Here is a 20,560-nt window from a genome sequence, read left to right as displayed (position 1 = left end):
CCGGCTCCACCTCCAAGGAGAGAAATCTTTAAAGTAAGTACCCCACCCCAGCCCAGGCGGTTTCCACCACCTGCTTCTTCGTCATAGAAAATTTAATTTTAGAGATTCTGGTCTGCTATATCTTGTAGTCATACATGCTTATTTTTATTTTTATTTTTTATTTTGTGCAGGGGTGGTGGTGGCAGGGTTTGATTTTGTGTTTTGTTTGCAATCCACGGGGCACAATAATTTCTGTAAATAATAAGCTGTTTTCATGATTTTTAAGATTTTTCTTTTCTTCCAGTTTAGCCTCTGATAGGTTCTCAAGAACAGAAAATATTCAAAAGAACAAGGATCAGGCCCACCGTTTAAAAGGAGTGCTCCAAGATTCCATAGTGATGTTGGAACAGGTAGGCCAGTCTGCTGTTCCCCAGGGGTGTGAATGGGCAGGTCCTCAGCTGGTCCTCTTTAGATGTACCTTCTCTGCAGTTGCTTAGTAACTCTCTCCTCCTACTTTATCATCCTCTCAGTGGTTGACCAGGCCTTAAAGAGAAGAGAAACCTTCTCCTTTTCTTCTATAGCCATACCTATAAATTATCCTATCCTTCAACCCTGAGTTCTCTGTGACTAGTGCTAGGAACATCTTGGCTCAGCAGTGTGTGCTCCATGTTTGGCACAGGGCCCAGCATGAAACAGATACACCAGGTTTGTTGAACAGATGAACAAATACAGCAAGGAAGAAGAGATATTTCTTGGTCTCACGTGGCTTCCAATCTTATCAGAGAAGTCAATTGTCCAATCGGTTTTCAAATCTGTTTTGAAAAGTACAAAATTAAGTAGGATAGAAGTGGGAAGTAGGGTAGCACTCCCGGAGTCCAGAGGCAGGGTCTTCGGGGAAGGTTATATGGGGCCGGTAGGTACAGGTAAGGGTTAGGACTGTGAAGGGGATGCTGGATGGATTAGGAAGATGTGGCTTAGCAGCGGGGCTCGAGGTGTTCCGGGGAGGGAGAGTGAAGAGACTGCTGAGCCTTGAGAAACATCTAAGAAAGCAAACCTTTCCCTTTGGATAATTAGATGGACTTCCTGGAAAGCGCAGCCTTCCAGCACCTGGTAAGCACGCTGTAGAATTCACGCAGCAGACACAGGAGAATCAGGCATTTGGTGGTCAATGTTTTACTTTTGGAGTAAAATAACCAGTAAGAATTGAAGTCTGATTGTTGCCCCTTCTGTTTGCAGCTGAAGAGTTCACTCCTTATGCTTCAGAAAACCTTTGACTTACTAAATAGGAACAAGACTGGGGTGGCTGTGGAGAGCTAGTGCTGAGATGAGCAATCAAAGAGACACCTGGATCTAAAAGACAACATCTGGAAGGAAATCAAGGATGAAAACCGTCACTGTCATAGGAGCATTTCTGATATTTTTATTGCCGGATTTCTACTAGGAGAACTTATTTAAATAACATTTACTTGGTGATTACCCTCCAATAGCCTTAAGACTCTGTCTTTTCACTTCTTATAGATATTTTTAAACTGTGAATTTCTCCAGTGAACCATGAAATATATTTTAGAATTGAAGTCCCGTGCCACAAAAGGGGAAGGGAGCCACCCTGCACATGGTGGCTTTTCTTCTCTACTGAGGCTTGTAACTTGACCCTTTAAATTTATCTGTTAGCACAGACTCCCTGTGTGCCCAGTGGGCTGTGTTCATCACTGCGTGTAAGAGCCTAAAAAGCTAAAGAAGAAACCCCTCAATCATTTCTCACTTTAGAGGGTCAGTTTCTAGGCATGTACATTCCAGGTTTGTATCTTTAAATACTACAGTCTCTTCATGGATCTGGCGTTCAAGGTCAGTGGTCAAACCCTTTGAACCTCTGTGTTGTCTGAAAGATTCATTGGCCATGTTGTATCTTACTGAAGGAACACACACACACACACACACACACACACTCACACCTTATATGTACCAAAGGTGAGATTATTCTTCATATATCAAACAGACAGGACATTAATTTAGGGGAAGGCAGTGTGTAGGATACCAATGCTCAGAATGAACTATTTTTAGTTTTAGAAGCCAGAAGATTATGATAAAATCTGGGCATTTCATGAAGGGTCAGATGAATTCATGGACTCTGCTTGGATTCAGCTTAGCAGTGCCCATGGTGGAAGTGACCCATCTGATTGAAAATAATCTATCATTTTTCATTCTTTACACATGTGTGTAGCTTGTCTTATTGGCAAATTATAAGCTAGGCTCCACAATAAAGGCTGTGAGGGTTCCTGAGCTCCACAATAAAGCCTGTAGGGTACATGCACACTGAAGTTAAGAGGCACAAGCTTGGGCTTTCAGAAAAGCCTCTTAGGCATTTATCTCAGCACAAGAGGTTTGTGAAAATGAGGACTTTGTAACCTGACTTAATCAGCTCCAACCCTCAGGATTTAGGAAAAGTTCAGGACATATTTCTTGTTTTGTTCTCTAGAGAGCTTTCTTTGGAATACGCACATCATGCACACATACATACTACATGGTTTTGTTTGTTTGTTTGTTTGTTTGTTTGTTAGAGTTTTGAGACGGGGTGTCTCTGTGTGGTTCTGGCTTTCCTGGAACTTGCCTTGTAGACCAGGCTGGTCTTGCACTCACAGAGATCTGCCTGCCTCTGCCTCCTGAGTGCTGCTGGGATTAAAGGTGAGCGCCACCACCCTGGGCATATATTCTTCTCGATTGAACAACCATTACCTTTAGTGGAATGTTTCCCCAGTATCACCAGAGCCAAATGGCATGGCTAACAACATTTCTGAGATGTCTGCAGGGAAAGAAAATACTGACTAGAGGGAAGTGGGTTTCTCTGGACCAATCCCAACTAATCTACCTGCAAGGGGGTGCCGAGTAATAACGCCCGTTTGTTTTTGTTTTTGTTAAGGACATATGAAGTATCTAGCTGTGAGCACGAGTGACTGGATTAGAAACTTGAAATTTTTAAATTTAGAAAAAGGTTAACTGTCAAAGTGAATGTTTTTGTGGTTTCTCTCAAACTACTTTATAATATACCTCACAGATTACCAACGTTGCTTTGTAGATAAAAGATGAAATGTGTATGCAGAATTAATAAAATCTGAATCTGTTATGTAGTCTGACTTCAATAAAATCCCAAATATCTAAGTTGTCATTTTTCTTCTGTTTCTGCTTAAAAGCCAAACCACACCTAGAAAGCCTGGGGTAGTGAAAACCTGTATCTAGGCCCACAGTTCTCACAGATTTGTGCCGCTATAAAACCTGGAGAGGTCTCTCTGGGCAATTTCATTGCAAATGCGCAGACTTCTGAAGCACAAGTGCCAGAGAGGCCTGGCTGGCTGGAAGGCAGACCCAACCTCCAGGACTCAAGAGCAGGAACAAGTTGGGTAAGCCAGGACCTGGGAGCAGCAGCAGCTGGCCTAAAGGGAAGGTGGGCGACTCGTGGGGTGGCACCCCAGCACATGGCGGTGCAGATCGAACCCAACGCCTGTAGCGGGCGCAGGGGGGGGGGGGGACGGTTGATGGCTAGCGAACGGCGAACGCATGCAGCGCACGAACCCCTGGGTCTGGTCCCTTCCCCTGCCAGCACCCCCCGGGGGGGGGGGTGCGGCGCAGGTACGGGGTGGCTGGGCGCGCCGCGGGGGAGGGGCCTCGCGGGCAGGCGGCGCACGTGCGGGCGGCGGGATCCCGGCGCCGGGGGCGGGGCACCCGGAAGCGCGCGCCGACCTGCGGAGCGGCGGCCGGGGGCGACTGGATCGCGAAGGCAGAGGCGCGCGCACACACCGGCGGTGCACACAGGTGGGCGACTCCGCCCTGAACCGCCGAGTCCGCCGTGCCGGGTCCGAGACACGCAGCCGCGCCCAGAGGAGCCGGTCCTCCTCCCGGTCCCCGCCTTCGTCGGAGGGCAGGTAACTTCTCAGCCAAGGTCATTCTCCAGGCCCGCCCACGCCCTCGGAGCGCCTGGCTCGGAGTGGGCTGGACGGCGATCTCGGGGCTGCCGGGGACTCCTGGCAAGCCCCGGGGCGGGTGGACGGTCGCTGCGCCGGGGCGTCGCTTGCCGGCACCTGCGAGGGTGAGTTTCCACGGCGCGCAGCCTCGGGGTGGGGACCGCCCGGCTCTACCCAGCCCGGCACCCGCAGGTGAACTGGGCCGCCCTAGCCCTGCTGTCCCGGGCCGCGTGGTCGGCTGTCGCCATGGGAACGGCTGGTACCCAGATGCTACTAGCCTAGCTGGGAAGGGGAGGTGAAGATATCCATAGCCCCCAGGAATCAAGGAGCCCCCTTTCAGGACACACGGAGCCAGAAAAACCTGATGGAAACAGGACCCCTCCCCCCTTTCTTTTCATTTATTTTTTATTTTTTATTTATTTTTTTTATTGCTCAGGCGTTGGCGTTAATCACAAGCGAGGATGTGTTTACAGGATGTGAGTTGAGTTCTTGCCACCTTTACCATCTGAGAGCTTCTGGTGCCTCATGGTGACAGGTGCAAATACTGAAGGGCAATATGAAGCCAGTAAAAAAAAAGAAAACCGAGGAACCCGAGTTGGAGCCCCTGTGCTGCTGTGAGTATATAGATCGAAATGGGGAAAAGAACCACGTGGCTGCCTGTTTGTGTGACTGTCAAGACCTCGATGAAGGCTGTGACAGGTAAGCATACAGTTTTCAGAGGCTGACCCCACTGCTTCTGCCGAGACCTACCGTATCTTCTCTCAGGTTTACCATCCAGAATGCTAGAATTTGCTTTTGATTCTATTCCAGAGGATCTAAAACAGAGAATTGTTTTTGATGTCGGGTGAAGATTTTATAAAAATGAGGTATGTAGCCGTCCACAGATGTCCGGTTCAATCCATGAGGACTCAAGAGTTTTCTTTTTAAAGGATGACGATGGGGAGAACACGCAGAACAGGGGATCGTGGGAAGTTCAGTGGGTTAAGGAGCACAAACCAGCCCAAACCGCACGTTTAAATGAACATTCAGGAAAGTTGTTATATTCTCAGTGATCTTAGTGGAGTCCATGCAAGGGACTGTTCTCACTCGCTCACATGGGTCTTGGAGGTTGAAAGATGGTTATCTGCTTGGTTTACCCCCTGTTTCCAGGAAGAACGGTCATGTACACCCCACAGAAACGGTTTTAAATACCATCTTGATTGTAGTATTGTCTTATCTGTGGGCCTTTATTTTCACCACCATATCAGTGATGGAAACTGCTATCTAGAAGGATACCTTTTAGCATCAAGGAGAAACATTTTGTATCAAGCAGCAATGGACTGCTTTTAGCCTTTTTTCTAAAAATATATTTTAAATGTCTACTTATGGAAAGCATAATGTGAGAGGAAGAGGGATGTTGGAGACAAGCTTTTCCCAGAAGCAGCTCCTTCTGGTTACAAAGTCACGGTTACTGTAGATTGTTAATCTAGCCATGAAAAAGCTTTCCCTGGGGAATCACTGCAGTCTTCTCTTCAAGCCCATAACCTCTCTATAATTGTTCCTTGTCTTTTTTTTTGTAGGTAGCCTTAAATATAGCTTCTTTAGACTTAGTCTAAAATCCATACTGAGGAAAGAGAGCACTTTGCAGGAATGAATGGAGAGATGATGCTGTTTCCATAACGGCTGTCACTCAGGACTGCGGCGTTTCCATTAGCTCTGCCTCCTCCTCCTCCCTCCTAGCCCTTGGAACCTGGGCTGTCCCCGAGCTCTCCCCTCCCCCGCTACGTCTACCTTCTTTCCTGGAGACAGGCTTCCCTGTCCCCACTGACCCTGCTGCCCTGTGACTCCAGGCAGTCATCCCCCAGTCACGTTCGAGTTGAGTCCTGCTCAGAACAATTGTCAAAAGTGATTTTTACCTAAACTGCCTTAACTGTCCTGCCTGTCTTAGTCCACTTCGGCTGCTGCATCAAAATGCTTCAGAGTGGGTACAAGTGATAGAAGTGGATTGCCTACAGTTCTGGAGATGGAGAAATCCAAGTCAGAGGTGCTGGCAGATTTAGTATCTGGTGTGAACCCTCTTCCTCATAGATGGCATCATCTTGCTAAATCCCGACGTGGCAAAAGGGATGAATGACCTGCCTGCCTTGGTCTTCTTTTGTGTGGATGTTAATCTCATTGATGCTCTATCTTGTTGACTCCATCACTTCCTAAAAGCCCTACCGCTTAATAAGATTGTATTGTGGGTTAAATTTGGACTAAATGAACTTTAGTGGGCTACAGATATTCAGGTCTTAGCAGTCTGCCTTTGCCCCCTCCAAATGAATGTCTTCACAATCAAAAATACATTCCTTACCTACCAACAACCTCAAATATTTAATTGTGCAAGTGTCAGCACAGACATGTTAAGTCTGGACAGTGGTCAGAATGACACTGTCTAAATCAGAAACAGGAGAAACTCATGAAGGACTTGGGCAGTGTCCTTCAGCTACGGGCCTGTGGATAAAAGGCTGTGGGCAAAAGAGAGGCTAAGAGCACTTCTTGCTCTTGTAGAGGACCAGGGTTCAATTCCCAGCATCCACATGGCAGCTTACAACTGCCTGGAATTCCAGTCCCAAGGGATCCAGCACCCTCCTCTGACCTCAGTGGACATGAGGCATACACACCATTCACATACATATATGCAGGTAAAACACACGTACGCATAAAATAATCATAATAAAAAATAGCCAGGCAGTGGTGGCACACACCTTTAATCTCAGCACTCGGGAGGCAGGGGCAGGCAGATTTCTGTGAGTTCGAGGCCAGCCTGGTCTCTGGTCTACAGTGTGAGTTCCAGGACAGGCTCCAAAGCTACGCAGAGAAATCCTATTTTGGGGGGGGGGGGGAGAATAAAGAAAAAAAGAAGTAACAGTTGCATACTTTCAAGACACAATAATGGGACATTCGTTGAAAAGAAATTCCCATGGCAAAAATGAGAAATGGGAAAGAAAATGGGGAAGACAAGTCCCATTCCCACAGGGCAAATGACATGTTTATGATTCAAGTCTTTTTTTGTTTGTTTTTTGGAGACGGTTTCTCTGTGTAACGATGCAAGTCTTAAAGATAATATTTGACTACGTAGCCCACCTTCCAGACACACTGAGCTAGAAGTCGGTCCCCTAAGCATACAGCTCACCACGCACCTTTCATGTGTTAGAGTCTTGTGCCCTACACAGAGGTTGTGGGCTGCTAGGTCCACCATTTCTGGGGTCTTGGTCAGTTTTTCCCCTACAGCTTGACCAGGCACCACCTAGTGAGGTTGTCTGCAGTGGTCCCATGCCCATGGGTACACAGGATGATACCTTAGTGAGGGCTCCATGGGGTGACTCTGCTCTATGGTACTTCTTGGCCTCAGCCTTGATGTTCTCTGGAACATTCTTTGGCATCTACCTGGATATAGCCATACCCCCCCCCTCCCCCAGCTCTTGTATTCTGTAGGTCTGTAGAATTGGGAACATACGATGCCACCCAAGTTTACTACCCATGTCCTTGGGAGCGGTGGCCCCTGCAGCCTTCTCAGGAGCCACGCCTGGGGTTTCTGTGAGATGCTACACTAGAATGTAGGGAGTAGAGACTTGATGGGGTACTAGGCAGTGAGCCCTGAGGTTTCATGGGCGTTCTGAGCCATGTCCTGTGAAACCATGGTGTCATCGAGGCCCAAGCATTCTAGGTTTATGATAGGAGTGCAGCCTCAGCCTTCGAACTGTTTTAAGGGTCATCCTCTCATTTTCTTGATGCGTAGCACAGGGCCAAACCACAGTGATCTTAAGATGTACTCTCACACAGGCTTTCACAGTTGTTTATTGTTTGGACAGGTTAAGAAGGCTAAGAACCTTCCAGATCTTCAGGTTCTGTTTCCTCTTTGGTTATACATTACGCCTTGTATTTGTTTGCTTTCTTTGTTTTCTGAGTCAGGGTCTTTCTGTGTAGCCTTGGCTGTCCTGGAACTCGCTCTGCAGACCATGCTGGCCTCGAACTCACAGAAAATCTTCCTGCCTCTGCCTCCTGAGTGCTGGGATTAAAGGTACGTGCCACCACCGCCTGGCTGTATACATTATGTCTTTAAAGTCAGTGTGTGTGTGTGTGTGTGTGTTATATGTATTGTATGTATATGTGCACATGTGTGCTCCTTGTGGACAGTGGTTGACGTCAGGTGTCTTTCTCAATTGTTTCTCTGCCTTATATTTTCTTTCCAGACAGTGCCTCTCACTGAACCTAGAGCCCCTCAGTTGGCCAGGCTAGCTGACCAGCCATCTCCGGAGTCCTCCTGTCTGCTGCTCCCAGTGCAGCAGGAGGATGACAAGCTCACAGCACCATGCCTCTCTGTTGCCATAATGTATGTGCCTGTGGGTACATGCATGTCCCGTGGTTTTCATGTGGAGGTCAGAGGACAACCTGCCACCATGTGGACCCTGAGGGGATTGGACTCAAGTCATCAGCCATGGTGGCAAGCACCCTTACCCATTGCCTGCTTGCTAGCCCCATGTCGCTTGGGTGCTGGGGATCCAAACTCAGTCCTCCTGCTGTCATGCACATGCTTGGCCAACTGAGCCATCAACCTAGCCCCTCATCATTATTAATTATTATTATTATTATTATGAATTATTGTTTGTATATGTATTTATGTGTAGGCCAAAGGTGTGTCAGATGTCTCATGCAATTGATCCCCAACCCTAATTTCCGAGACGGCCTCTTCACTGACTCTGGAGCTCAGTGACTGGGTAGAGTGGCTAGCCAGTGAGCTCTGGAGATGCACTGCCACCTCCCGAGTGCTGGGGTTGCAAAGGCATGTCATCTGACCTGCCTTTGACGTGAGTACTGGGAATCCAGACTCGGTCCTCCTGTTTGCCAGCTGAGCATCTATCTCCCCAGCCTCTCATCTCTTCACTCACATGTGAGCATAAGAATTCCAGAGAAATTGTGCGGCACCCTGAACGCTTTGATTAGCGACTCCTATCAATATTCAGTCCATTGTTCTTCAGTCCTACCTTCTACAAAACGCTAGGACACGAACACAGTTCAGCCTCCTGCCTCATAAATGGTGCTTTCTTGCTACGTCGTTTGGCCTCTTTTATAAAGGGTCTACTCCCATCCATGAGGACTTTCCTGTCAGGACCAAATCACCTCTTAAAAGACCACCCTCCTGAAGCTCTCACTATATTGTTGACTCTGGCCTCACGTGGCTGGGATCAGTAATCCTCCTGCCGCAGGCCTTCATGCAACTGTAAATAAAGGTGTGTGCTACCATGCCCAGTTACCTCAACACTTAATACTCAGGTGTTAAGGCTTAGGTTTTAAAATCGGAACATTCAGATAGCAGCATGCCTAACTCTGCAGAGTCAGCAGACACTGTTCATTCTTTGGAGTCATTGGGTTTATTTTAGTTTCTTCTTCATTCTTGCTTATGCAGACTCCTGTCTGTGACAGCCCGCCCGCTTCACTCCCAGGGCCCAGGACACGCTCTGAACTGCACCCATTTCTCTGGGCCGAAACACCACCTTTCTGCTTTGCTAGCTGACCATCAAGGTTTAAGCACAGACCACACCTTCCCACTAAGCCCCCTGTGATCTCTGTCCCCTGAGCTTTTAAGAGTTCATTGGAAGATCATGGCCACTCACCTGACAGTTTTTGAATTCTCACTGTCAGTTTTTTTTTTTTTAAAGATTCACGTGAGTGTACACCCACTCAGGTCTAGACATTTGTATGGAATAATGTGCATATACCCGCGTATTTAAGGAAGAATGCGGATCATTACATTTATAAACATTATCTTCCTATATAAAAAGGATACACACAAGTCTGAAAAGCTTGTGTTTAGTAGTGAGGGAATAAAATGTTGGCTTTTGGTGTCTTATCATTTATGCTGCTGTTTCACATCTGGGGCCCTGTAGTTTTTAATTCACAAATCCACGTGACGCCCATTCTTCTGCTCTCTCTGAATAGATGGCTTACCTGTAAATCAGTGCGGCCAGAGACTTGCGAAAGGATCACAGATACCATTTCTGATCGCCTCCGAATTCCTTGGCTTAGAGGAGCCAAGAAAGTTAACATTAGCATCGTCCCGCCCCTCGTGCTTCTGCCGGTTTTCCTTCACGTGGCTTCCTGGCACTTCCTGCTGGGGGTGGTGGTTCTGACCTCCCTTCCCGTGCTGGCGCTCTGGTACTACTACCTCACTCACAGAAGGAAAGAGCAGACGCTGTTTTTCCTGAGCCTTGGACTGTTCTCACTGGGCTACATGTACTATGTGTTCCTGCGGGAAGTGGTTCCCAAAGGGCACGTAGGGCCTGCTCAGCTGGCTCTTCTTACCTGCGGGCTGCTCCTGATACTCTTAGCCTTGTACCGAGCCAAGAAGGATCCAGGCTACCTCAGCAATCCAGCATGCAATGGCAAATCCCCAAGCAACAGCCAGATCGAATGCCCCATCAGAAAAGGGCAGGAGAAGACCAAAGGGGGGTTCCCCGGAACAGATTCCTCAGGGAGCCTCAACAACCGCACACTGAAGGATGATATCAAGGGCTCCTCCAGGGTGGGACTTGACAGCCCTGCCAAGGTGAAGGAGGACTGGTGTGCCAAGTGCCAGCTAGTACGACCCGCCCGGGCATGGCATTGCCGGATATGTGGTATCTGTGTAAGGAGAATGGATCATCATTGTGTCTGGTATGTTGGAAAAATCTGGAAGCCCAGAAACTGAATTCATACCCATATTTGATTTTCCTTTGTGCTGTCCTAAAACGTCTCTTTTTCCCAGTTTTACACCTTGTAGATATTTGTAGGCTGTGAGGATGTTCCCGCTTAGTCATCAGGTTTTTTGAGTTTCACAGATTTAGTGCCTTCAAATTCCTGAAGGAGATGAGACGGGAAACTTTGGGACCCCACCCCCCTTTTCCTTCCAGTTTTCCTTTGGTTGATTAAAAAAAGAAGACTTGGTCAGGGACTGTGGAGACGGCTCAGTTGGTAAAATGCTTGCCAGGCAAGCATGAGGACCTGAGTTTCTCCTCCCCACTCATGCAGAGCCCGTGTGCAGTGAGTGGCATGTGCTTTTGAACCTAGCACTGGGAAGGCAGAGGCAGGAGGATCGCTGGGGCTTGCTGGCCATCCCATCTAGCTGAATTAGCAAGTTGCCGGTTCAGTGAGAGACCCTGCCCCAGAAAATAGGTGGAGGATGATTGAGGAAGACACCAGCATCAACCTCTGTTTCCACATGGCAAATGTAGATGCCTGCTCGCCTGCGAGCACATATGGTCCCTGTTTTCAAGTGACTCTACTGTGTTCTTGCTGTGGTACATCCTTAGTCATTGGATGCACACAGGGATTACCGCTCGCCGTTGTAGCTGAGGTCCTATCAGATATCCCTTTATTGGTTACCTGCCAGGAGACGGGCTTTGTTTTGTATGTTCAAGCTGGCTAGTGACAAGGAAAATCACATCAGGCCCATACCATATGAAGTGCAGCATCTAAAATTTCACCAAGTGATGCTGAAGGGATGTTAGGACTCAGCCTTGAATGCTGTGAGTAGGAGGTGTGCCGCCGTTGTGTTGGCTCTCGGGGCAGCTCTGGTTAATGAACTGCACGTTAGGCCTGCAGGGAACAGGAGAGAGAGTGTATGGAAAGCTCGGAGGATATTGAAATGGCCAAGTGCATGGCCCTAGGACGGGGACATCTCTTTCTGGGACTTGTGTTTAGGTGGAAAGGGCTGTTTTCAGTTTTACACTTGCCATTTATCCCCATTGTGTGCATGTGCACGTGAAATGTCGGCCCATTTCCAAACGCTCGTTTGCAGAATCTGACGGTTTGTCCTGTAGGAAACCTCTTGCCACTGAGCATCCTGGGATGCTTGGGCAGAAGAGTGGTGGCCTGTGTTCCCTGCCTGCCTTGACAGAGCCCATGACATAGGACCATTTTTTATCCGACCAGCTTCATAATATGGTGTTCTCCATGCCGCACTGAAGTTTCAACTGCTTTCGATCTTTTTTGTTGCTTCATACGTACTTAACGTATTTTCCAATTTTGTGCAGTATTTCTGACTGTACTTTTACAGTTTTCATAACTGCTTAATCTCAACTTTCCTCATAGCTGGGTAGTAGACCTCACTTATTAATATTTAGAAACGGGCTGGGATGTAGCCCAATGGTCCAATGGTCGAGCGTCTGCCTAACATGAGCAACGAACCAGGTTCAATCCCCAGCACCACATAAAAAACCCACACGTGCATATATATTACTTTACATATGTTCATATATGTATAAGTTCTTTATCTAGATGGATAATTTGTTAGCTGGCTAGTGCTTTTTTTTTTTTTTTTTAAGTCATGGCTTTAAACTAAGTGATAATGGTTCTCCTCTTCCATAGAAAAGATAAGACTTTGTCACACAGTAGAAAAGGTTTTATTTCCCTAAAATTGAAAACTAGGATGACTTAGTGTTTCATAACTGAAGTTCCTACTGTCCCTGTTTTAAAGGCTTTCTTGTATATCGTGTGGGTTATCCGAGACGTTTTCAAATGTGTTTTCCCCCTCTGCTGTTTTGAGGATAAACAGCTGCGTTGGAGAATCAAATCATCAAGCATTTATACTTGCCCTTTTGGTCTTCTTGCTCACTTCTGTGTACGGGATATCGCTGACCTTGAACACCATTTGTAGGGACAGAAGCCTCTTCACAGCCCTTTTCTACTGTCCTGGAGTTTACACAAATTACAGGTAAGTTGTGGAACCCTCTGTTGAGAGGGCCAGTGAGGAAGTAATCATTGTTGCCAGAAATAGGGAGTTATTTGCTCCTAAGTTAGCTGTTCTCAATCAAAGCATAGGGCAGGCTTTGGAGACTCTGGACATCCCTAAGATTGCCAACCAAGCTGTGCAGGGGTGTGTGGGTGTGTTCTAGGGTGATTATCAGAAGCACCATTGATGGCGCACACCTTTAATCCTAACACTTGGGGTGCAGAAGCAGGTGGATCTCTCTGAGTTTGAGGACAGCTGCTTCTACAAATCAAGTTCTAAGACAGTCAGGGCCACATAGAGAGACCCTTTCTCAACAAACAAACAAACAAACAACAAACAGGCTTTGGCTGTATCAGGAACTCCCGAAGTGGAGACGTTCCTGTGTGCCTGCGGTCGCAGCGGGATCCTCTTGAGAGCTGCTCATGTCTCTGTGATCTTTCCTTTCTCTCTAACCTCTCATGGTTTGTTCTGCTCTAATTTTTTTTTTCTCTCTCTCTTTTTAAATTCACCACTCATGATTACTGTGTTATCTAGGTCAAGATTCCTTAGGCATCATTAGGTGGGAACCCATTTATAAACTGTACAGATTCCCATGCAGTGGTGTAAGTGGGATTCTCATGGTTGGTCTTGCTCCATCCACCCTCCCACACCAAGGGTGCTCTTGCCCCCCCCCACACATATCTCCTACACACCAAGGGTGCTTTTGTCCCCACTCTCCCCCCCCCACCCCCATCCCCCACACCCCAGGGTGCTTCCCGCCCATACTGTTTCTTTGGTTCTCTTCTTCCTTCTCACTCCTTGTTCTCCGGAGCAGTTTCTGCTATTGGTATTGTTGTGCCCAGATTGTGGGGACTCTCCAAATATACCACGGAGCCTGAATCCCATATTTTAAGCTTGGATCTTGGTCTCTCTGTCTGTCCGAGGCAATATGAGGTTTTTATCATAGCAGAGGTTGGGGTGAGGGGATTTCCAGGGTTCAGGACCCTGACTGATTGACTGACATCTGTCTAGGGATATAGGTGTGTGCTAGGAATGTTTGGAATGTCAGGTATTTCCCCTTAGATGCAGGCCCTCCCTAGGTGGGGTCAGCTTATGGCTTTTCTTGGACCTGGGTGTTGCCTACCAGCAATCCTGTCACAGAAGTTATATCTGGGCCTCTAAGCCTGTCATGGCTGCTGTGTGGTCAAGCTGTCTTGGGCCCCCCCACAGCTACCAGGCACCCTGTGTGTTGTTAGTTCTTATTAGTCTGTGGCAGAGCTCCCCACTCCAGGTTTGGATATTACAGATATTTTAGAGAGGTTATTAGCCCTCCCTTCTTGTGGTAACTTTCAGCTCTAGACATGTGGATAGTCACTGTGAAATTCTTGGCCAACATAAGGGTGTTAAGTGTAATGCAAAGTGTCTGTGTGCTTCGTGGGGGAATGGGGTGCCAGGTCCCACCATTACTTCTCACCCCAGTCTATGCAGTGATTGCTGTCACCTCAGCTTAGGGTGAAGTTTTGGATTTGTAATCTGTGAGGTCCTGTTTAACTTTGCAAATGAAGAGTGTTGTGATAAAGTGAGAGAGAGGCCTTGGCGGGTGGAGCCAAGGTGCCCCACGGTGGGTAAGAGACAGAGACGCCATGCAGACAGCGCCCAGTGGAGAGTTTTATTTGGTGGGGGAAAAAGAAAGATAGGGGAAGGGGGGGGAGGGAGGAGGAGAAAAAGGAGGGGGGAGGTGAGGTGTGCGCCACCTTGTGGTGAGGGGGAAGAGAGGGCGAAGGGGGAGGAGTCCTTTCTTAAAGGGACCGAACATAGGATGGCATCGGGAACTGGGCGGGCCAGGCTGTGATCTGTTTCTTGGCCAGGATTCCGAGTAGTGGGTCTGAATGCTGACAAAGAGCCAGTGACCTCTTTCCACTCTTGACTTGTGCATGTCTAAATGAACATGACCTGCTCTATGCTAACAGGCAGCCCCAGCCCACAGTTCATGAAGGAGCCTGGAAGATGTTTTCCTGCCCTGTGTGATTTGAAATGTTAGTTTCATACAGCTCTTTTTTATTTTTGTGAATGTATGCCAAGTATGCGTGGCTGCTCACAGAGGCCAGAAGGGGCCATCTGAGCCCCTGGAACTGAAGTGGCAGGTGGTTGTGAGCTAACTCCCTGGGGTGCTGGGAACTGCCCTCACGTTTTCTGGAAGAACAGCAGGCACTCTTAAATCCTGGGCCATGGCTCCAGCCTGGCTTCCACATATAAGTAAAGGGCTGTTAATGGTGAGAGTGGCCCTGGTAGTGCTCAGTCAGCACTGGACCACAGACAGAACATTAGTCCTGTTCTTAGATTTCCATCTCCAGCTTCCTAGAGGACACCAGTAATGATCTGGAACCTCTGCTTCCTCGGGAGTTGGACACTACCTAGGAATCGCTCGTTCATTCAGCAGATGCTGAATACCTGCTGTCAGCTGCTGCAAGGATAATAAAACAATCTTTGCTAAATATAACATGCTAGAAAAACACGTACTAACAATCCAGAGGAAAATTAAAAGGGTTCACCTGGGCATTAGCATTCTGAGGCTGCTATGATATCCTCTAAGCGGGACTGGAGAGGATGCTCTGGTCCTTACTAAGGAGTATAGGTGTTCAGAAAGGTCCCTTTCTCCAACGCAGCTCGGCTCTGTCCTTCACCTGTGTGTGGTACTCCGTGATCATCACAGCAGGCATGGCCTACATCTTCCTCATCCAGCTGATAAACATCAGCTACAACGTGACCGAGAGGGAAGTCCAGCAGGCCCTTCGGCAGAAGACAGGCCGCCGGCTCCTCTGTGGGCTCATCGTGGACACAGGCCAGTACAACAGGGGCTTTCTGCGCAACTGGTACCAGTTCTCCACCCTGGGCGCACACACGGTCCACGCCCCTGCCGAGGACATTGTCTGAAGTGCCTTCCATGCAGCTCTGAGGGACACTCCTTTTTCGCTGTCCTTCCGTTCACACTTCAGTGTCCACGCAGGGTTCACCGCCATCACCCCCCTCTCTGAGGTACTGCAGGGCCATGCTCAGGTTTGAAGAAAGGACTGAAGAAAAGGAGATTTTTCTTCTGACTTCCTAACTTAAGGGATTTGAATGCTGAAGCTGCAAGGGTAGAGCCATTCCTTTCCAGTCACCTTGCTGAAGCTGCAAAGGATGTGGATTACTCATGCCCAGGCCAGGAGGAGGAGTTTCTGTCCGTTCAGATGAGGAAAAGCGTTAGTTCAAAGGGCAGTTCCTAGCCCTCCTTTTCAATTCTTAATAGCCATATGACCCCTCGGTAGTCACCTTCCCAAGTCTCAGGTTCATCTGGATGGGGGCTTCTGCTGCCTGGCTGCCTCACGGAGCAGCCATGAGGGCCACCTGAGGAGGGACCTGGAAAGCACTCCAGTCCAACTCAGGCATTGGGAGGTAGCAGGTGTTATTAGGGAATCCCTAAGACTGAAGCAGACTGCTTGTCGATCAGAATACTGAAGCCAATATTACGATGTTATAGAAATTCTCCCGAAGTGTTAGACCTCGTTCTCACGGATCAGAGGTGATAAGAGATCGTTGCTGGTCGTCTCGTCTTGAGAAGGGCAGCTGACGAAAGGGATAATGACTATCCACGCAGTGTGGCGTGGGCAGAAATTTAAGTGACGAGTGTCTATTAATGTATCGTTTTAGGTTTACTGTAATTCTAACAATGTTTTATTTTCCTCCGTCCACATTTCACCTGGTGAGGTGCTAGCACACTGGTGGCCGGAAGGGGAGGAACTGTCCTGTGAGAACATTTTACCCTTTTTCCTGGCTAGGGAGGCTGATTAATATCAAGGGCTTGATTTTTTTTTTTTAATTGTGCGTGTATTTCTAGTGCTGTAGGTTTATAGCACAAAATGGGAACTTCCGTCTGGCATGAACTCTCTCTGGGTGACTGACACTTTCCCAGTCCACATTGTTTCTTGTTCCCCTTCCCTACTAAAAGTATCTCTCTAGGAGAGAACAACAGGGTACATGCGCTTTCCAGTAATGGACAGATTGCTGCTTTCTAGCTCTCCCCAAAACCGAACGGTCCCTTTGTGTCTCAGAACTGTAACCTAGGAAAGATTGTCCATTTCTGCAGAATGGGCGTCTTTCGGCCATAGAGACGGGAGAGTCCTCAGGGGAAAACTCCCTCTTCATGTGTTTGGTTTTCACACATGTACTTTTCTGGGATCCCAAAGATCAAAGACACTTGGTGAGACCTTAAATTTGCCTTGGCCTTGTCACTTCACAGAGGGGAAACAGTGCTGCATTTCCCCCTTTGGTGCCTGCTGATAAGCGTGGAGAGGAAATCCCAGGGCCTCTGCAGTCAGCCCCGCCCCTTTGCAGAGTGCCGCCACCCTTAGGCTGGCCATTAGCCAGGGCTCTCCTGAGGACAGGGGCCACATTTTCATCCAGGTGTGTCATTGCTCTCCCCAGAGAGCTACTGTTTAACAAACAATCGACTCCATATTCTACTGGGGTTAGCCAGAGCGAGCCTGGGGGTGTTTGCAGTTTCTACAGCGATGCCTGTCCCTAGCCTAGAGTCAGACGTTCATTTAGAATGAAAGTTGGCTTGGATACAGCTAATTTCCGTGTGGGTTTTAGGTAAGAGAGATGGTAGTAATGTCAGACAGCTTACGTGGGCAGAAATTGGTAGTTTTCATGTCTCTTGAATGCCAGGTATCTAGCCAACCCAGAACCTCTAGCTCTGCTGACATGTATAGAAGCTGGGTAGTCAGTACTTGTAGCCTGCCTCGTCTTCAGCAGCTGTGCTGATGTGACGTGATGGTGAGCGCTACACCAAGACCCGTCACTGGGAGAATGAGGAATGACCGCTGCCTTTCTCAGAGTTGGACACCTGAGGGTCAGTTCCCCTCACATGGGTGGGGGGGATTCCTTGTCAGCTCTGGGACTCACTGGAATGAAGATGCTTCAGTTTCTTTTCTGTTTAGACTTTGTGTGTGTGTGTGTGTGTGTGTGTGTGTGTGTGTGTGTGTGTATGTATGTATGTATGTATGTATGTATGTATGTATGTATGTATGTATGTATCTGTGTCTGGAGTTACAGGCATCCGTGAGCTACTTGCTGTGGGTGCTGATGCTGAACCCCGGTCTTCTGGAAGAGCTGCATGTGCTCTCAACCGCTGAGTCCTCCCTCCAGCCCGAAGCTTATGTTTCTGGAGAACTGATTGGTGGCTTTCAGAAGAAAGTCAAACCTGTAAGAAGATCCTTCTTTTGTGGATCTTTCAGCCTTCTCATCCCTGCTTCCTTACTAAAAGTATCTCTCGAGGAGAGAACAACAGGGTACATGCGCTTTCCAGTAATGGACAGATTGCTGCTTTCTAGCTCTCCCCAAAACCGAACGGTCCCTTTGTGTCTCAGAACTGTAACCTAGGAAAGATTGTCCATTTCTGCAGAATGGGCGTCTTTCGGCCATAGAGACGGGAGAGTCCTCAGGGGAAAACTCCCTCTTCATGTGCTTGGTTTTCACACATGGACTTTTCTGGGATCCCAAAGATCAAAGATACTTTGTGAGACCTTAAATTTGCCTTGGCCTTGTCGCTTCATAGAGGGGAAACAGGAAATACACACTCAGCCTTCTGAAGTGCCTGTTTCTAGGAGATAGGAAACCAGGGGCTATCCCAAGCAACCTCCACTAGGCCCCAGGCCATCTTCAGCATATATTCCTATACTTTTGAGCTTGCTTATGAGCTCCAGTTGTTTGTGGAGTTTTGTTGTAGGCCTTAGTATTCTCCAGGTGGTAAAAGATTTAACTGGAGTCTTTAAAAGGTCAAGGCCTTGCCAGTGGGGGTACATGCCTTTAATCCCAGCACCTGGGAGGCAGAAGCAGGTGGATCTCTGAGTTTTAGGCCAGCCTGGTCTACAGAGTTCCAGGACAGCCAGGGCTACACAGAGAAATCCTGTCTTGAAAAAACCCAAAAAACCACCCATCCAACCAACAACAAAAAAGATCTAGGTCTTTGTGAATGGGCTGTCCGAAGCATCCAGTGTGGCTAAGCCACCAGTCCCTTGACCATGGGAGAAAGTGCTCCTCAGAAATGTGACTCAGAGAAGCAGGTTCTCTCTCTCGGCCTACAGCTGAGCTTCATAAAGACCCATTCCGTCCCGATCCCCTACGTAACCACCACACCACCACTCACGGGCGGGCTACTCTGAAGGCCGCTAAAATGAAGCCTTAAATGTGTTTTGGGGACAGTGCTGTCAGTTTCTCCAGCCACATAGTTGTATAGGATATTGTAAATCTCTGCTCTCCAAGGGGCACTTTCCTCGGGGAATGCGTTGATTGTTGTCTACTGTATCATCGGCCTAGAAGGAAGATTGCTGTCAGCTTCCTCGCCTGCAATCGTCCTTGGGATTTCTAATATTTTTAGCAAGAGAAAACTTTGTATACTAGAACCTTCCACTGCCAGAAAACACAATGCCAGTAAGAGTCTGTGTAATACTCCATCTGCCCGACAGACTTCCTTCCTTTGGGTAGGACATGAGCTGTTTATTATAAAGCAGAACCCAGTGGACGCACAGCTTTACCCGCTAAGTGTAAGAAGTAATGCTCTGTGCATCCCCTCATCTCTTTAAACTAGCTAGCTAGGTTTCTATGACTTCACTTTCTGTTAGCCATACTTGGATGCCCTGCCTTTCAAAAAGGAGACTTTTATGCGAACAAGCAGTGGGTGTGACTTGTGCTGGAGGCGCCTGCCTAGAAGCCGGTTTGCTTAGCAGCATTTGACAAGTCGACTGTTTCCTGTCACATGCCGAGGTCATTCGGGAAGAATGAAAACCTTGTCGAACTGAACACTGAATGAAACTCGGGATGTGCTGGTGAATGTTCGCTGAGATTCCTGCAACTGTTCTGAACAGCTGAACTGAGTCCTGACACTGGCGGACAGTCATCTGCACTTGAACTGGCTCTGACATTTCACTGCAGGGACAGCGGGCTGAATGGGGAGCAAAGCCCGTGGCTTGCTCCAGCTTGGGCTTGTGATTCATTAGGACTGGAGCCTTCCTGGGGTGCTTTTCACCTTTAGAGACTCATATTATTCAAGGCAAAGCTTTCAAACCAGGGGTAGTCTGCTTTAATGATGCAAATACAATTTTGATGTTTTTCAGGCAAAGCCATTGACAAATGCCATGTAAGAGCAACAAGCTCCATGTGTGGTGCCCAGGGTCTGGGTGATGGGATGATCTGTTAGGGCTTTGGGGCCTTTTCATGTGATCTAATTTCGGGTCTGACATTAGACTAAGTGAAACCCAGGAATGAGTTTAATATTAAGTACAATATTTAATATGGATGGCCCAACACCATGAAGTAGGATTCCTGAAGCCAAGCTGGGGGCTAAGGGCTGGACAGTTTGCACTCTTTGTACCTGTATCCACACCAATCACCTCAGACTCAGGCGTAAGGCCTTTGAAATGGAGATTTTACAAACTCCTGCCATTTGTGCAAAACAATGTCCTGTGACAAGCTGTTTAAAAGGAAAATAAAGTGCTTTCTTTACAGAAACCGTTGGTGATTTTTGTGTGTCCTGAAAGTGTTTTGCTTTGAAAACCATAAGCTGTGGCGCCGCCTCCTGATACCTTTGTCCCCATCCTGTGGTCCTCGCTGACCCTAAACTTCCTCTTCCCCTCCCTGGTTCTGTAGATCAGGTACTGTCTATTCAGGCACTGGTTAGCTTCACCATGGCCCATCAAGACTCTGACCATTGAGAGGGGACTATAAGCTGGCACTGTGGCCCAGTCAAAATATGTGTCCTCAAAAGCAATTTCTGGTTGGTGCTCAGGGTGAGGCAAAGATAAAGTTTAAGATAGAAAACTTAATTTTATATGACTTATTTAAGACATGTTTACTGAAGGAATTCACCCTCTTCTGC

General features: G+C 47.9%; 2 protein-coding genes across 13 annotated transcripts in view; both read left to right on the top strand.

Moving 5' to 3' along the window:
- Gramd1c (GRAM domain containing 1C) overlaps nucleotides 1-3,135 on the top strand; it is an 85,515-nt gene extending 82,380 nt beyond the window's left edge. For all 8 annotated transcript variants that reach the window (XM_015994668.2, XM_006975760.4, XM_015994669.3 and 5 more), the window contains 3 exons: nucleotides 1-33; nucleotides 284-389; nucleotides 1,216-3,135. The exon at nucleotides 1-33 is cut by the window's left edge and continues 78 nt beyond it. In XM_015994668.2, the coding sequence (XP_015850154.1) occupies nucleotides 1-33; nucleotides 284-389; nucleotides 1,216-1,296 (220 nt within the window). In that variant the 3' untranslated portion in view covers nucleotides 1,297-3,135. The remainder of the gene's footprint in view (nucleotides 34-283; nucleotides 390-1,215) is intronic.
- Nucleotides 3,136-3,730: 595 nt separating this feature from the next.
- Zdhhc23 (zDHHC palmitoyltransferase 23) lies at nucleotides 3,731-20,193 on the top strand. 5 transcript variants are annotated; one of them, XM_006975757.4, is made up of 5 exons: nucleotides 3,731-3,896; nucleotides 4,372-4,634; nucleotides 9,897-10,610; nucleotides 12,481-12,648; nucleotides 15,312-20,193. In XM_006975757.4, exons 2-5 carry the CDS (start codon nucleotides 4,492-4,494, stop codon nucleotides 15,577-15,579), a joined length of 1,293 nt encoding a protein of 430 aa, XP_006975819.1. In that variant the 5' UTR covers nucleotides 3,731-3,896; nucleotides 4,372-4,491; the 3' UTR covers nucleotides 15,580-20,193. The 5 variants fall into 5 exon arrangements, with proteins under 5 accessions (XP_006975819.1, XP_076404977.1, XP_042115255.1 ...); XM_076548862.1 differs by having other exon boundaries at nucleotides 3,762-3,896; nucleotides 12,592-12,648; XM_042259321.2 differs by having other exon boundaries at nucleotides 3,762-3,896; nucleotides 12,412-12,648.
- The last annotated feature ends 367 nt before the right edge of the window (nucleotides 20,194-20,560 follow it).

This window comes from Peromyscus maniculatus, chromosome 12 (assembly GCF_049852395.1).
Source record: "Peromyscus maniculatus bairdii isolate BWxNUB_F1_BW_parent chromosome 12, HU_Pman_BW_mat_3.1, whole genome shotgun sequence".
NCBI classification, from domain to species: Eukaryota; Metazoa; Chordata; class Mammalia; order Rodentia; family Cricetidae; genus Peromyscus; species Peromyscus maniculatus.
This window is presented reverse-complemented; position numbering and strand designations above follow the sequence as displayed.

Bases quoted from the DNA above. Each gene is read 5' to 3' on its own strand.
- Zdhhc23 (XM_042259321.2), top strand. From the start codon at position 4,492: ATGAAGCCAGTAAAAAAAAAGAAAACCGAGGAACCCGAGTTGGAGCCC. The intron at 4,635-9,896 runs GTAAGCATACAG...CTCTCTGAATAG, and splicing joins CTCGATGAAGGCTGTGACAG to ATGGCTTACCTGTAAATCAG. The intron at 10,611-12,411 runs GTATGTTGGAAA...CCTGTTTTAAAG, and splicing joins ATGGATCATCATTGTGTCTG to GCTTTCTTGTATATCGTGTG.